General features: G+C 41.6%; 1 protein-coding gene across 1 annotated transcript in view; it reads right to left on the minus strand.

Annotated features, from left to right (window-relative positions):
- LOC122478365 (ankyrin repeat domain-containing protein 26-like) overlaps positions 1-11,717 on the minus strand; it is a 43,434-nt gene extending 31,717 nt beyond the window's left edge. The window contains exons 1-2 of the mRNA XM_043572007.1: positions 11,624-11,717; positions 3,320-3,410 (exon numbers count right to left, since the gene is read on the minus strand). Coding sequence (XP_043427942.1) covers positions 3,320-3,407 — 88 coding nt within the window. The 5' untranslated portion in view covers positions 3,408-3,410; positions 11,624-11,717. The remainder of the gene's footprint in view (positions 1-3,319; positions 3,411-11,623) is intronic.
- Between the last annotated feature and the right edge of the window lie 2,516 nt (positions 11,718-14,233).

The following is a 14,233-nucleotide window of genomic DNA, read 5'->3' on the forward strand; positions in this document are numbered from 1 at the left end:
TTCCACTGGCAAGGCAAGAAGGAAAGATTTGGCATTCCAGTTTGATATCGTTCTAACCTCTTGAGGCTGTCTCCTTCCATTGCTAGAGAGTCTATCTAGACCCACCGCACATCACAGAGGAGGAGGATCCCAATGTGAGTGCTCTGTAGTGGTTCATGATGTCATTTTTCTCAACCCTCCCCATTAGGTGACACACATCTAGAGAAATCATACTTTTTTTCATGGGAGGCAGAGGCCATCAGATCCTCTACTGATGAGCAACTAAACGAAACAAAGGGCAAAGAATAGCTTGAATGCCTACATTCAATTGCCAGGATATTTTCACTTTCTAAACATTCAAAGACATCCACTCTATGATTCTAACTATATGACACCTGGAAAGAGCAAGGCTATGGAGCTAAGGGTTGGGGTGAACGTAGGGATAAACGGGCACAGCACAGAGGACTTTTAAGGCAGTGCAACTCTTTCACACGATACCACAAAGGTGGATTCACATCCTTACACATTGTTAAAACTCATAGAATGTATAACACCAAGGCTGAACACTAATGCACATTAGAGACTTGGCCTCCAAATGAACAGTTCGTGTCCAGAGAAAATGCACCACTGTCGTCAGGGTGCCTGGGTGGCTCAGTTGCTTCAGCGTCCAACTCTGGATATGAGCTCAGGTCATGATCTCACTGTTCATGGGATCAAGTCCTGCATCAGGCTCTGTGCTGACAGCACAGGATTCTTTCCCCCCTCTCCCTCTGCCCCTTGGCTGCTCACACGCATGCATGCTCTCTCGCTCAAAACTAAAGCAAGGAACTGAAAAACAAAAATCCTACTAAAAATGGACCACTGTCGTGCCAGATGTTAACAGCAGGGGAGGCTAGGCGTGTACGGGAGCGCGGTATGGTATATGGAGACTCTCTGTACTTCCTATGATATTTTGCTGTGAACTTAAAACTGATGTCAAAAATCAGGCTTATTAAATGTATGAAACAACAAAAACAACAAAATATGGTATCCATTGAAGCTACTCTTAGCATATACTAACTCATGATACAGTCACCTTGAACATTAAAATAGAGATCAAAGTAACACAATAGGGGTACTGTCTCCCATTTGGAAGTATATGAAAATGCATAAACAAAACACAAAAATACAACAGTTATTTGTATACTTAGGCAAGAAAACAATTGATGAATATGATCCGAAATCTTATACCTACAAACAGGGTTCAGCACCATAGGAATCAAACCTGGGACTTCCAGATAATTAAGAGATTTTCATTCTAATTTTAAATCAAAAATTATTATGTTGATCACACCGAAGAATCATAATGAAAGCTTAATCACATAAAAAAATAAAAAGATGATAATGAACTAATATTGCCCTAGTACTTTTTACACAAATACCTACTTCATATGGATGATGAAACTGAAACCAGTACCATGGTAACCGTCATGTTACTTGCTAGTAAAACAATTTGAAGACACCACCAAAAATGACGTCAGGGCTATAATTCCTATGCAGAACAGATTTCACCCAGCAGGCCGAAGATGGCTACCCTCAGAACATCCTACTTGAATGACTGGCCCTTGGCTGTTCCCTGGGATCTTGGATTTAAGGAGGGTTCCCACCATTCGCTAGCTGGTTAAGAGTGGTTCACTGTGCCTAAGTGCTGCTACACTCAATGTGCTTAAGGCCGTACACTTGATTTCCTTTCTGGAAACCTGGAATTTTGGGACATGCTAAGGAGAAGATGCCTATGTGATTAGCATTTGATGAAAACCTCGGGCACTGAGTATCCATAAGCCTCGTACTGGCCCACAACATTTCACTTGTGCTGTCCTAATTTCATGCTGGAGGAATTTAGCACATCCTGCCAACTCCATAGAGAAAGGATTCCTGGAAGCCTGCGCTTGGTTTCCTCTGGCCTTTCACCCCGTGCACCATTGCTCGGTGCTGATTGGCCTTTCTAGCCTGTCCCCATACCAATCCACACGCATGACTACAACTATATGCGGAGTCCTGTGAGCTCTTCTAGTGAATCATCAAATCTGGGTGTCACTGGGATGCCTCTAACACAACTGCACTTTGTGAAATTTTATTATTTGGGTTGATGTCTTACACGTGGTTACAGTCAGAAGGTTATGTCACAGAATACCTTTCCTGGAATCTCTTTTCTTGGTATTTGACTTGAAAATTCCTACATCCCTATATATCCATTTGAAGAAAGGTTTAAAAGGAATACATGAAATCATGATGTCAGAAAGTGTGAAACAAGCAACAATCTTATTTTACTCCGAAAAGAGAGAGAGAGAGAGAGAGAGAGAGAGAGAGCAAATCCTGGTGATTGCCCCTATGTTCTACCATATAAAAGTTCTCTGAAATATGAAAAATCAGTTAATTTTCTCCAACTACCTAGGACTTAGTTCATTTTTCTGGCAGATAGGAATCAAAGAAGTACCAGGGATCATTCTACAACAATCAGAACTGTCAGACAGAATATGAAAACATACTACTGATTATAGTGTGCTTTTGTTTCTTTTCCTTATTTTCCTAGAACATTAAAAATATAGTTCACCTATTAAAGGCAGTTATTGCCAAAGTAATCAAAAGTCACAAATACGGCATCCAAAATGTCCGATGCGTTATCTTGATGTCTCCTTATGTGACCCTCCTTCCAATTCTCTTATTTTGCCCTAAAGGATACTACCGTATGAAGTACCCCCATTTTATATGGCATTAACGTATATACATTTATCGCTGACTACAAACGCTTATGTTCACCCATGGTACTTAGGACATAACTCTGCATCATCAGCTAGGTCAGTCCTTAATGTCTTGCCAACAGTGAGGATAACAGTAAGAGTGGGAACATTTGGGGATACGACTCTGACAAATTCTGGTACGAGAAGCTCACCTGATAGTGTTGCTGCATTTCCAATAGTCTGCTCTTCCCTTTAAAGAACTAGTGTATTTTACCACCTTCCAGTAGAAACACCATACACACCGGCTTACTTTCCTTCATTTATTCCCTGTAGTCTCTGCCATTCACATGATTCCCTCTTTGGCTCTTCTCTTCTTTCCTGAGGTTCCTCGGGCCTTCCAGGGTCTTGAAAGGGAACTAGTCATTTAGCTCCTTTGGTGGCACTCTCAATTTAATCTGTTGCTGACACCACATACGATATGCAACTTACCTCCTTTTCACATCTCTTTCTCTTTCCTGTGCACTTAACAGGCCGTTTTCTTTAGATATTAGAACATATCAGTATTCCTGTTTTAAATCAACCTTCTGTCAAATGACCTTTGAATAAAATACAGTTCTTACCTTCTACTTGTCCATGTAATATCCTTTGCCCTTTCTGATCCACAGCTCCAGAGACATGAGGAACATCTTTGTTGGGCTTCTCAGACATACTCTGTTAAAAGTAGCATCAGTAATGAGTTGCGTGAAGACTTCCTAAGCCTTTTCCGAGAAAAGTTCTGAATTTATGATTTTAATAACAATCAGACTTACAAATAAGGAAAATGTATTCAACACCAAAACATTTAAATACAAAACCTCATATATGCTCTCTTGATTCAGCGTCCCTTTGAATCTTCATTTGGCTATTGACTCTCTAAACTGATCATGGAAGGCCAGAATAAATACTTTCAAAGGCAGAAGCCTGGCTTGTATATGCACATTTCAAAAAGGAACTAACAAAACACCTTCCTTTGCATTCCTGACCAAAATAAAAGGACATTTGAAATAAGTTTTGAAACAAATTCTTTAAAATGTACTTGCTATAAATGAAAACTGCTTCTAATCAAATGGCAGACATTTGTTTCAGTGTCAATTCACACCTCACATGATCAGAAACTTTGGAGTATATCATGTTGAGTATCAACCAAACACTGTTGTAGCTGCTGCTTCGTTTAGGGAAACAAAGGCTTGACCTTTTTCTTGACGAAAGAAGGGTTGGATCGAATGGCAAAGTAGTAAGAAAAAACTTTTCTGAAAATCACGGTGAACTAGTAGCAGAAACAATGTAGATATAGGTATGGAACTCTTCACAATGTGTAGTAAGCATTCAAACGGCAAGTATAAGAACATGTATGTCTTAGTCACTCATTTCCCTATGCACACTCTCTTTTTTACACACAACAATAATAATGATTATGATGATGGAGTGAGCCTTCCTACTACTTGCTGACTCCAAGACATTGGAGTAAAATGATGATCCGTGGTCCTCTCTGTCCAGAATGTCCCTCGCCACGGTCTACACGACTGGTCCTTCTCATCTTTCACTTGGCACCTTTTGCCACTCTCAGATCTTTTCCGACTACCAAAATTCCCACTCCCACTCTCATCCTCATCCTCACTACAAACGCCCCCCCAATTTTCTCTCAACTAACATTGTCCATTTCCTATCGATGAAGCCTTTATAGTGACTTATAACGGATTGCTGTTGACTTACTTTTCTGCTCCGACCACAACAACCTAAACCCTCCACTTGTACACTCAGTAGCTAACTGCTTCGTACGTACTCAGTATACAAGGACCAAGTAATTAAGGTCAAAACATTTACACTAATCTCACTGAGAAGATCTCAAAAGTACCAAATCACTCTACCGTTGACCCTTGAACAAAGCAAGGGTTACGGGCTCTGATGGCCATGCACTCGAAAATCCACGAATATCTTTTGAAACCTCAAAACCAAATCAAAAAAACAAAAATGCCTACTGAATTTCCTACTTTAGAAGCAATTACACTTAGAAATCAAAAAGTATATATGGATTGAAAACCAGAACATTACAGCAGAAGCGCTTGTATACGCTCTCTAGGTCTAATCTACCTTTTCGGCCTCATTTGGCCACTGACTCTGTACACTGAGCATGGGAGGTCAGGGTTAGGATAACGGAATGCTGAGCTTACCAACAATATACACAGTCGATTAATGCATGTTTCCCCTGTTATATGTATTACATACTGTATCCTTACACTATCAACTGAAGAAAAGGTTACTAAGAAAATCGTAAGGGAGGGGTGCTGGGTGGCACTGTCGGTTCAGGGTCAGGCTCTTGACTTTGGCTCAGCTCATGATCTAGACTTCCTGAGTTCAACGCTGGCAGTCTGGAGCCTGATGAAGATTCTCTCTCTGCCCCCGCTTCCCTACTCACGTGCTCTGTCCTCTCTCTCTCTCCCAAAATAAATAATTAAAAAAAAAAAAAACCAAGACGAAAAAGACAATCATATGGAGGAGAAAATACAGGATGGTACTGTATTTATTGAAAAGTAATCTGTATGTATGTGGACTCCCACAGTCCAAACCCATCTTGTTCAAGGGTCCAACGTATACCTATATGATGTCTCCACTAAGAGTTTACTGGAACTTATTATAGCCCCACATGAGAAAATCAAAAGCCCATTCTAACTTTGCCATTCTTTTCTGGACACTAGGGCCATTTTATTGGCCTTCGAACATCTTCCCATTGAAAACAAGTATTCTTGGGGGGCCTGGGTGACTTAGTCGATTAGGCACCCAACTTTGAAATTGCGAAAAAGAAAGTAAAAGGTGGAGGGGGGAGTTAAGATGGCAGGGGAGGGGATCAGAATTTCCCTTGTCCCTCAAACACAGCAGTATTGAGGTCACAACACTTGGAATGCCAGGAATACAGGCTGCAGAGGGACAGAAAAATCTCCACAGGTGCAGAGTGACAGCTTGGCGGGACAGAAGGGTGTGTATGCGAATTGGGAGAAATAAAATGGGCAGCACAGGCATGGAGTGGGGGAAGCCCTTTGGTGGAGAAACGAAAGGAAGGTAGAGAGAGAGGCTGTGGGAAGTGCCTTTGGATATGAGAAAGCCTGTCCGGACCACAGACCAAGGAGAGGCCCAGAGAGCCAGTTTCTACTTTGCAAAACCGCCTTAGAGGCTGAAAAAACAGTATTTTCAAGGTGGCCAGACTTTCTCTAGACCAGAGCTACCACCTCCCATGCCTGGTTTGGAGGGAGCCGCCCCTAGGCTTGGTAGCAATCTCAGGGCTACACTGGGAGAGAACACCTTGAGTACGGTGGAAAGGGGAGGTATTGCCCTGCCCAAGGGAAAAAGACCGTGCAGGCACGAGCCAGAGGCCCTCTGTCCACTGGGCAGAGTGGCGCAACTCCACTACCAGGTCCGAGCAAAGCGGGATCCTACAGGGTTTTGAATCCCAGCTCAGTGCTCAGGTGGCACAGGGGACTGTGCAGCAAGGCAAGCCGGCTCCCCAGGCTATTCCGTGAGGATAGCCTAAACAGTGAGTTTTGAGACACCTCGTGTGGGCAGGAGAGATTGGGGTGTCGCCATTTCTCTCCCCATGACCAACATCGTGGGGCTTCAGGGAATGGACAGTGAGCCTCCGTGGAGGCAGGCCCATTACACCAAACCCTGACTCTCTGTGCCTCGTAACTGCTTCTCTATAGGAGTGAGACTGACACTGATGGGACCAGACAGCCCGTCGTCTAGACCAGCACAGCCACCAGTCCCAGGCACCAATAGACAACTCTCCTCCGGTTTTCTATCTTAGTTTGTTTGTTTTCATTTGAGTTATTATTCTTTTGTCTTTCCTTTTCTTTTTTAATGTTTATTTCTTTATTTGGAGAGAGAGAGAGAGTGAGTGATCAGGCAGAAGACAGGCAGAGAGAGGGAGAGAGAGAGAATCCGAGCAGGATCCATGCTCTCACTGCAGAACCTGATGGGGGTTTCGAACCCACCAACAGCGACAACATGACGTGAGCCAAATGCAAGAGTCGGACGCTTCACCTACTGAGACACCCACGCGCCCATCTTTTCTTTCCTTTGCTTTCCCTTTCTTCTCTTTTCCCTTTTTCCTCTTTCTACTCTCCTCTTTCCTCGTCTCCCTTTGGAAACAGCCTAGTAGTCTCGAGTTGACGTGGGTCAAAGCTAATTATATCTCTACATTTATCTGTATATCTTAATATATACCTGTATATCTATACATAGATAGATAGATAGATAGATAGAGATATATCTATATATTTTTCTCCCTTTGTTCCTCTGTTCTGGTTCTTTGTGGGTTTGATTGCGCATTTTCTCTATACTTTTCTAGATCTCCTTCTTCATTTTCCTCCCTCTCTTTCTGGATTAAGCCCTAGAGCTCCTTTGAGTCACTGCCTGGTCTTTTTTTCCACTCCAGTCATTTCTCTTTTTGTTTGGGCTAAGGATACTTCACCACCTTCTTCTCCTTTTTCCCAGGATTACTTCAACCAACAAATCTAAGCACACCTGGTGGAAGGCCCAGACCGCCACTCCAAGTAGCGGGAACAGTAGCCAAAGACGCACCGAAAGAGTGCACACAACACACTCCAAAAACATTTGTTCAACTGCCAGGCCCTGGAGCGTGTAGGAGCTCTTTTTAATATAGTAGTACTCGCAGGTGTGGGACACAGAACAAGCTATTAACACACATAAAGGGCAGGAATCTAGCCAAAACGACGAAATCGAAGAATTCTCCTCAAAAAACATTCCGGGAAGAAAGGACAGCCAGAGAAGGGCTCAAAAGACACAGAAACAATATATGTGAGCACATTTTTGGAATGACACTCATAAGACGCATAGTTGCGCTTGCAACCACGCACAGAAGACAGCAGACAATCTACTGCTTCAGAGATCAAGGACCTAAGGAATCGTCACGATGAACGCTGAAAATGAAATGGTGTAAAGGAGATACAAAGTAAACTAGATGCAGTGACAGCAAGGACGGGAGAAGCAGCAGACAGAATGGGTGAACAGAAGATCCAATGGTGGACAAAGATGAAGCAGAGAAAGGAAAGGAAGGAAATGACTAGATCACGAGGCAGGTACTAGAGACCGACGTGATTCGGTGAGATGAAATATTAGCCACATCCTACGAGTCCCAGAAGAAGACGAGTGAGAGAAAGGGGCAGAAGGTTGTTTTGAACAACGTATAGCTGAGAGCTTCCCTCATCTGGGGAAGCAAACGGGCATGCAAGTCCTGGCGGCACAGAAGAATTCCTTTCCAAATCAACAAACCCAGGTCAACACCACGACATGCCATAGCGAAACTGGAAAACTACAAAGATAAGGAGAGGATTCTGAAAGCAGCTAGGGACAAACGGGTCTTATTCGACAAGGGAAGACACATAAGGGTAGCAGCAGACCTGTCCAAAGAACCTTGGCAGGGCAGAAGGGAGGGGTAGCAAACGGTCAATGTGCTGAATGGGAACATCTGCGGCGAAGAATCCCTTCCCCGGCAAGGCTGTCATTTAGAATAGAAAGAGAGAGAAAGGCTTTCCCAGACACACAAACCCTAATGGAGTTCATGACCACTAAACCAGCCCTGCAGGAGATCGTAAGGGGCGACTCTGTGAGGGGAAAGCAGCAGAGACTACAAAGGACCAGAGGCCTCACCAAAAGCATGAAACCTTCAGATAACACAATGACACTAAATCCATATGTTTAACTAATCACTCTGAATGTGAATGGACTCAATGCCCCAATCAAAAGACACAGGGAATCAGAATGGGGAAAACACAAAACAAAACCAAAGAACAAGATCCATCTATATGTTGTCAACAAGAAACTGATTTTAGACCCCAGGACACCTCCAGATTCAAAGTGAAGGTATGGGCAACCACCTATCATGCTACTAGAAGTCAAAAGAAAGCTGGAGTCGCCACACTTCCACCAGAAAGACTAGATTTTAAACCAGAGACTGTAGGAACAGATTCAGAAGGGCATTGGGTCACAACTAAGGGGTCAATCCATCAAGAGGAGCTAACACTTGCAAATGTTTATGGCCCCAAAGTGAAACGCCCACACATATGAATCGATTAATCACAAACATGATTAAATGTATACATACAAATGCCATGATTGTAGACGACTTTAAGACTCCACTCATGGCAATAGGCGTATCGTCAAGGCAGAAAATCAGTACGGAAACACAGATCCAATGTGTCATTGGACCAGATGTATTCAGATATACATAGATATATATGGGCCTAATATATATGCATTTATATACATGGATATCAACACCGATATATTAAGATCTTTTCATCCAACGGCAGTAGAACGCACATTCTTCTTAAGTGCACATAGAACATTCTCCAATGACTCCAAGTGACATCCTGGGTCACAAAACAGCCCTCCACAAATATAAAAGGACTGAGATCATACCTTGCGTATTGTCAGATCACAACAACGAGCACTTGCTCATTCTTTCTCTCTCTCCCTCCCTTTCCAAGAGAAATACAAACATTTCAAAAACATTTAGCTCAGCCCCTTCCAAGAAAGAGAAAAACAAGAATAATAAACCTTGTGGGGCAATGAGTCCTGGATGGAAACCACACACAGACAGTAGAATTCCATAACCAATATGTTGACAATGGAGTTGACAGAAAGTGATGTACTAAAAGAACAGACACTAAAAAAATACTTTCTGCAAGGACAAATTAGGGTAGGGGTAAACCATTAAAAAAGAGCCTGGTGCGGGGAACACGTATGTGGCACAGTCAGTTCAGCATCCACCTTCAGCTCATGAGTCATGATCTCACGGCTTGTGGGTTTCAGCCCCACGTTGAGCTCTGTGTTGACAGCTCGGAGCCTGCAGCCTGCTTTGGATTCTGTGTCTGCCTCTGTCTCTGCCCCTACCCCGCTTGCACTCTGTGTCTCTCTCTGTCTCAAAAATTAATAAACGTTAAAATTTTTTAAAAAAACGTAAAAAGCATGGGGGGAGAAGAGGGAAAAAGAAACAAACAAACAAAAAAAACACATGACCAATCAATCAAGCATGAGCTTAAGACAAAAAAGAAAAGGAAAAATGTGAGCAAAAGAAAGTAAGTGGAAACAACATGCATTTTTCAACAGGTACATAAGTAGGATTGGGAATATACTATGAACAATAGTCTCTTTTGAACCGTTTAAAGATATATGTCTCTCTCTATGTGTGTGTGTATATATATATATATGTGTGTGTGTGTGTGTGTGTGTGTGTATATATGTGTATACATGTATGTGTGTGTATATATATAAGTGTAAATATATATGTGTATGTAACTGTATATTATATATATATCTCTATCTCTATCTCTATCTATACCTATCTATCTATCTATCTATATCTATATCTATCTATCTATCTATCTATCTATCTAATATTTATGTTAGAGAGAGGCTTTGATTCACAGTATATCCCTAATAATACTGACTCTTATCACTCTACAGTTATCTGGTTATAAATGCTGTAATAAATAATTTAATTTTTTTCACTATAAATAAACTGTTCAATTCCTGGCATCTATCGCTTCCGAAAAGCTAGAAATTATTACTAGACTAACAAAAGAACAGAAAAAGAGAGGTTCCTAACACGTCAACATTCACTATGGAGAAAGAATTGGGAATGAGAATTCTAGGAAGAAATGGGAACCTTCAAAGGATGTGTGTCATGGGACACAGATGGGGTTACACAAGCAAAGGCTGAGGACTTTTTCTCTGCAATGTTAAGCTCACAATAGGAGGATACTAAAAATATACTGTAACCTTCTTTCTTATGTAACTCCTGATTCCTCAATAGAATTCATTTGCGTTTATACATGTTAGACACTAAAACAGAATATAAACTGAAGCCTGACTTTTTAAATTCACATATTTAATTGTGATATATCATGCGTATTTTGTTACTTTTCAAACTCCATTCTACGGAATTCCATTTCCCTACTCATTTATTCACATTCAAAAACCATGACATTGCTTCTTCCAAGCAAGACGTTATTCTAGGAGCTCCAGGACTCAAACAAGTGTGTTTCCTAACCTCCAGGAGCTTATCATGACTGAGGGGCTTTGAAATGAATACTGAAATAAATATCAGATGTCTGAAGCTTTAAATTTTAGAATCTGACACAAGGACTGGGAGGAGATAGTGTTCAAAGCTACAATAGGAAAGATTTCTGAAATCAGAAAGTTGACAACTTGGCTATGAAGAGCCTCTGCTCATAGAGCTACTCTTTTCAGCAAAATACGTATTCTTCGGGGAGATGCACAATTTTAACTTACTCTTCATGCAGTTATTTGAAAACTACAGGAGAACAGCTTTGTAAGGTAAATGTTGAGAAATAATGTAAACATGTAATTTCTACATTTTCTAATATTATTTTAGTCTAAATGTAGAACAAAGGATAGAGCCAAAGGAAAATCCTGTATGTCACTAAAATAAAACTTGCCTTGGGCGGGGGGGGGGGGGGACCTGCAATAGATACTTGGACCCCAATCAGGTTTCATTTAGGCATGAGTATTATCAGTCATGTTACTATCACAGTGAGAATCCTTATCCTTAAGCAAATGTCATATTGCCTCCCTGATGGGAAAGCTTTTCCCAATATAATATGACGGTCATTATATATTTTCCAGCCCATTCTTTTATCAGCCTCCACCTGTACGATTTACCAAAGTACAACAAAACAAAACAAAACATTCAACGTGTCATGTATCTGTAAAGTGGTTTGTTCTTGCTAACTTTCCATGACACACATAAAATGATGATACACAGGCTCCTCTTAAATGTTCAGAGTAAATAAGGGAGAAACCTCAATTCAGAGCAGGAAAGTGAGTTTCACAGGAGGGTACTTTACCTTGGTCCCAAAATCTAAGACTTGGCTAGATGATGTAGACCATGAATCATCAGGAGCAGGTTTGTCGGAAAGCCTTTAGAGCAAAAAAAATAAAAGAAAAACATGTTCATTCATTTAACAACACAATTTAAAAAAGTTAAGGGAAAGGTCGCCTATCTGTTTATTGCACGAAGTTTCTTGGTATCATTAAAATTGGCCTCTGGTTTTTTCATTAAGTTTTATTTTAATGCCAGTAATCGCAACATCCAGAGTTATCTTAGTTTAAGTTGTACAATATAGTGATTCACCAACTCCATACTCACCCCGTGCTCATCATGACAAGGGCACTCCTTCATCCCCATCATCTCTTTCACCCCTCCCACCACTCACCTCCACTCCGCAACCAGCCGTTTCTTCTCTGCAGTGAAGAGCCTATTTCTTGCTTTCTCTCCCCTTTTGTTTCCTCCCTTTGCTCGTTTGTTGTTTCTTAAGTGCTACATGAGTAAAATCATATGGCATTTGTCTTTCCCTGACTTTGCTTACCATATTACACTCAGGCTCGATCCAGGTGATTGCAAACGGCAAGATTTCATTGTTTTATGATTGAGTAATATTACAGTGTGTGTGTGTGTGTGTGTGTGTGTGTGTGTGTGTCTGTGTATGGATATACATATACACACACACATACATTCATATAGGGCTTCGTCTTGGTTCACTCAGCTGTCAATGGACGCTTGCGCTGGGTGTTGGAAATAATGCTGCAATAAACACAGGAGTGTGTGTGTCCCGTGGAATTCGTGTTTTTGTATTCTCTTGGGTAGTATCCACGAGTGCAATTACTGGATCATAGGAGAGTTCTGGTTTTAATTTTGTGAGGAACCTCCATACTGTTTTCCACAGGGCCCGCCCCCATCTGCATTTCCTCCAACGGTGCAAGAGGTTTCCTTTGTCTCCACATCCTCGCAAACACTTGCTTCTTGTGTCTTGGAGTGTAGCCATTCTGACAGGTGTGACGTGGTATCTCGTTGTAGTTTGGGGGAGCATCTTTTCATGTGTCTGTTGACCATCTGTATGTTGTCTTTGGAAAAGTGTCTGGTTATGTCTACTGCTCATTTGTAAACTGGGCTCTTTTGGAGGGGGGTGATGTTGACCTGTATCCATTTTTTAGACATTGTGGATACTAACCCTTTACTGGATTTGCAAAACATTTCCAAATTTGTTCTCCCATTCCAGAGGTTGCCTTTCGGTTTTGACGGTTTCCTTCACTGTGCAAAAGCTTCGTAGGTTGATATAGTCCCCAAACTTTATTCTTGCTGTATTTCCCTTGGCTCAAGAGACATAACTAGTAAAATGTGGCTACAGCCAAAGTCAGAGAAATGACGGCCTGTGCTCTCTTCAAGGATTTTTTTTTGTTTTTATGGTTTCAAGTCTCACACTTAGGTGTTTAATTCATTCTGAGTTTATTTGTGTGTATGGTACAGAAATTGGTCCAGGTTCATTCTTTGGCATGTGGCTTGTCCAGTTTTCCCAACACCATTTGGTGAAGAGAATGCCTTTTCCCCACTGGATAGTCGTTCCTGTGTGTAGAAGATGAACTGACCATACAGTGGTGGATTGATGTCTGGGTTTGCGGTTCTATTCCACTGAGCTATAAGGCTATTTTGTACGCCAGTACCCACCATACTGTTTGGATTACTACAGCTTTGGAATAGAACTTGAAAGCTGAGATTGCGATACCTCCAGGGTTCCTCGTTTTCAATATTGCTTTGGCCGTTCAAGGTCTTTTGTGGTTCTATACAACCTGTAGGCTTGTTTGTCTAGCTCTGTGACAAATGCTGTTGGTATGGTGACAGGGATTGCATGACATCTGTAGATGGCTTTGGGTAGTGTAGACACTTTAAAAATATGTATTCTTCCCATCTGTGAGCATCGGAGGTCTTTCTCTTTCTTTCCGTCACCTTCAATTTCTTTCATCAGTGTTTTACGCTTTCCAGAGTACAGGGCTTTCACAATTTGGACCCTGTTTTAAAAAAAAGCTTTCTGTTCTCTATTTGGCCTCGACCTCTCCTACCCTGTGAAATCTCCAGGAAAGACCCAGTCTGAGTTTCCATAACCAAATGTGACAGGCAGACAATGCTGTGAAATGGTTGAAAAGGAAATGTATAAACGTTACCACAATGACTTCTCACCTCACATCTGTCAGAATGGCTCAGTTTCAACACACAGGAAACAACAAGGGTTGCTCAGGGTGTGGAGGAAAAACAACCCTTGTGCACCGGTCATGGGATATAAATTGGTATCGCCACAGTGAAAGCCACTAAGGAGGGGCCTCAATGAATTTACAACACAAATACCACAGGATCCAGTGATTCCACTACTGGGTATTTATTTACCCAAGGGAAATGGAAGTACTAATTTGAAAAGATATATGCACCCCTATCTTTATTATAGCATTATTTACAATAGACAAGATACGGAAGCAACCCAAGTGTCCACCAATACATGAAGAGACCACACACACACACGCAGACACACACACACACACACACACACACACACACAGAGACATGCACACACTGAAATATTACGCAGCTATAAATGAGAATGAGATGCTGCCATCTGCAACATCAT

Source organism: Prionailurus bengalensis, unplaced genomic scaffold (assembly GCF_016509475.1).
Source record: "Prionailurus bengalensis isolate Pbe53 unplaced genomic scaffold, Fcat_Pben_1.1_paternal_pri Un_scaffold_55, whole genome shotgun sequence".
NCBI classification, from domain to species: Eukaryota; Metazoa; Chordata; class Mammalia; order Carnivora; family Felidae; genus Prionailurus; species Prionailurus bengalensis.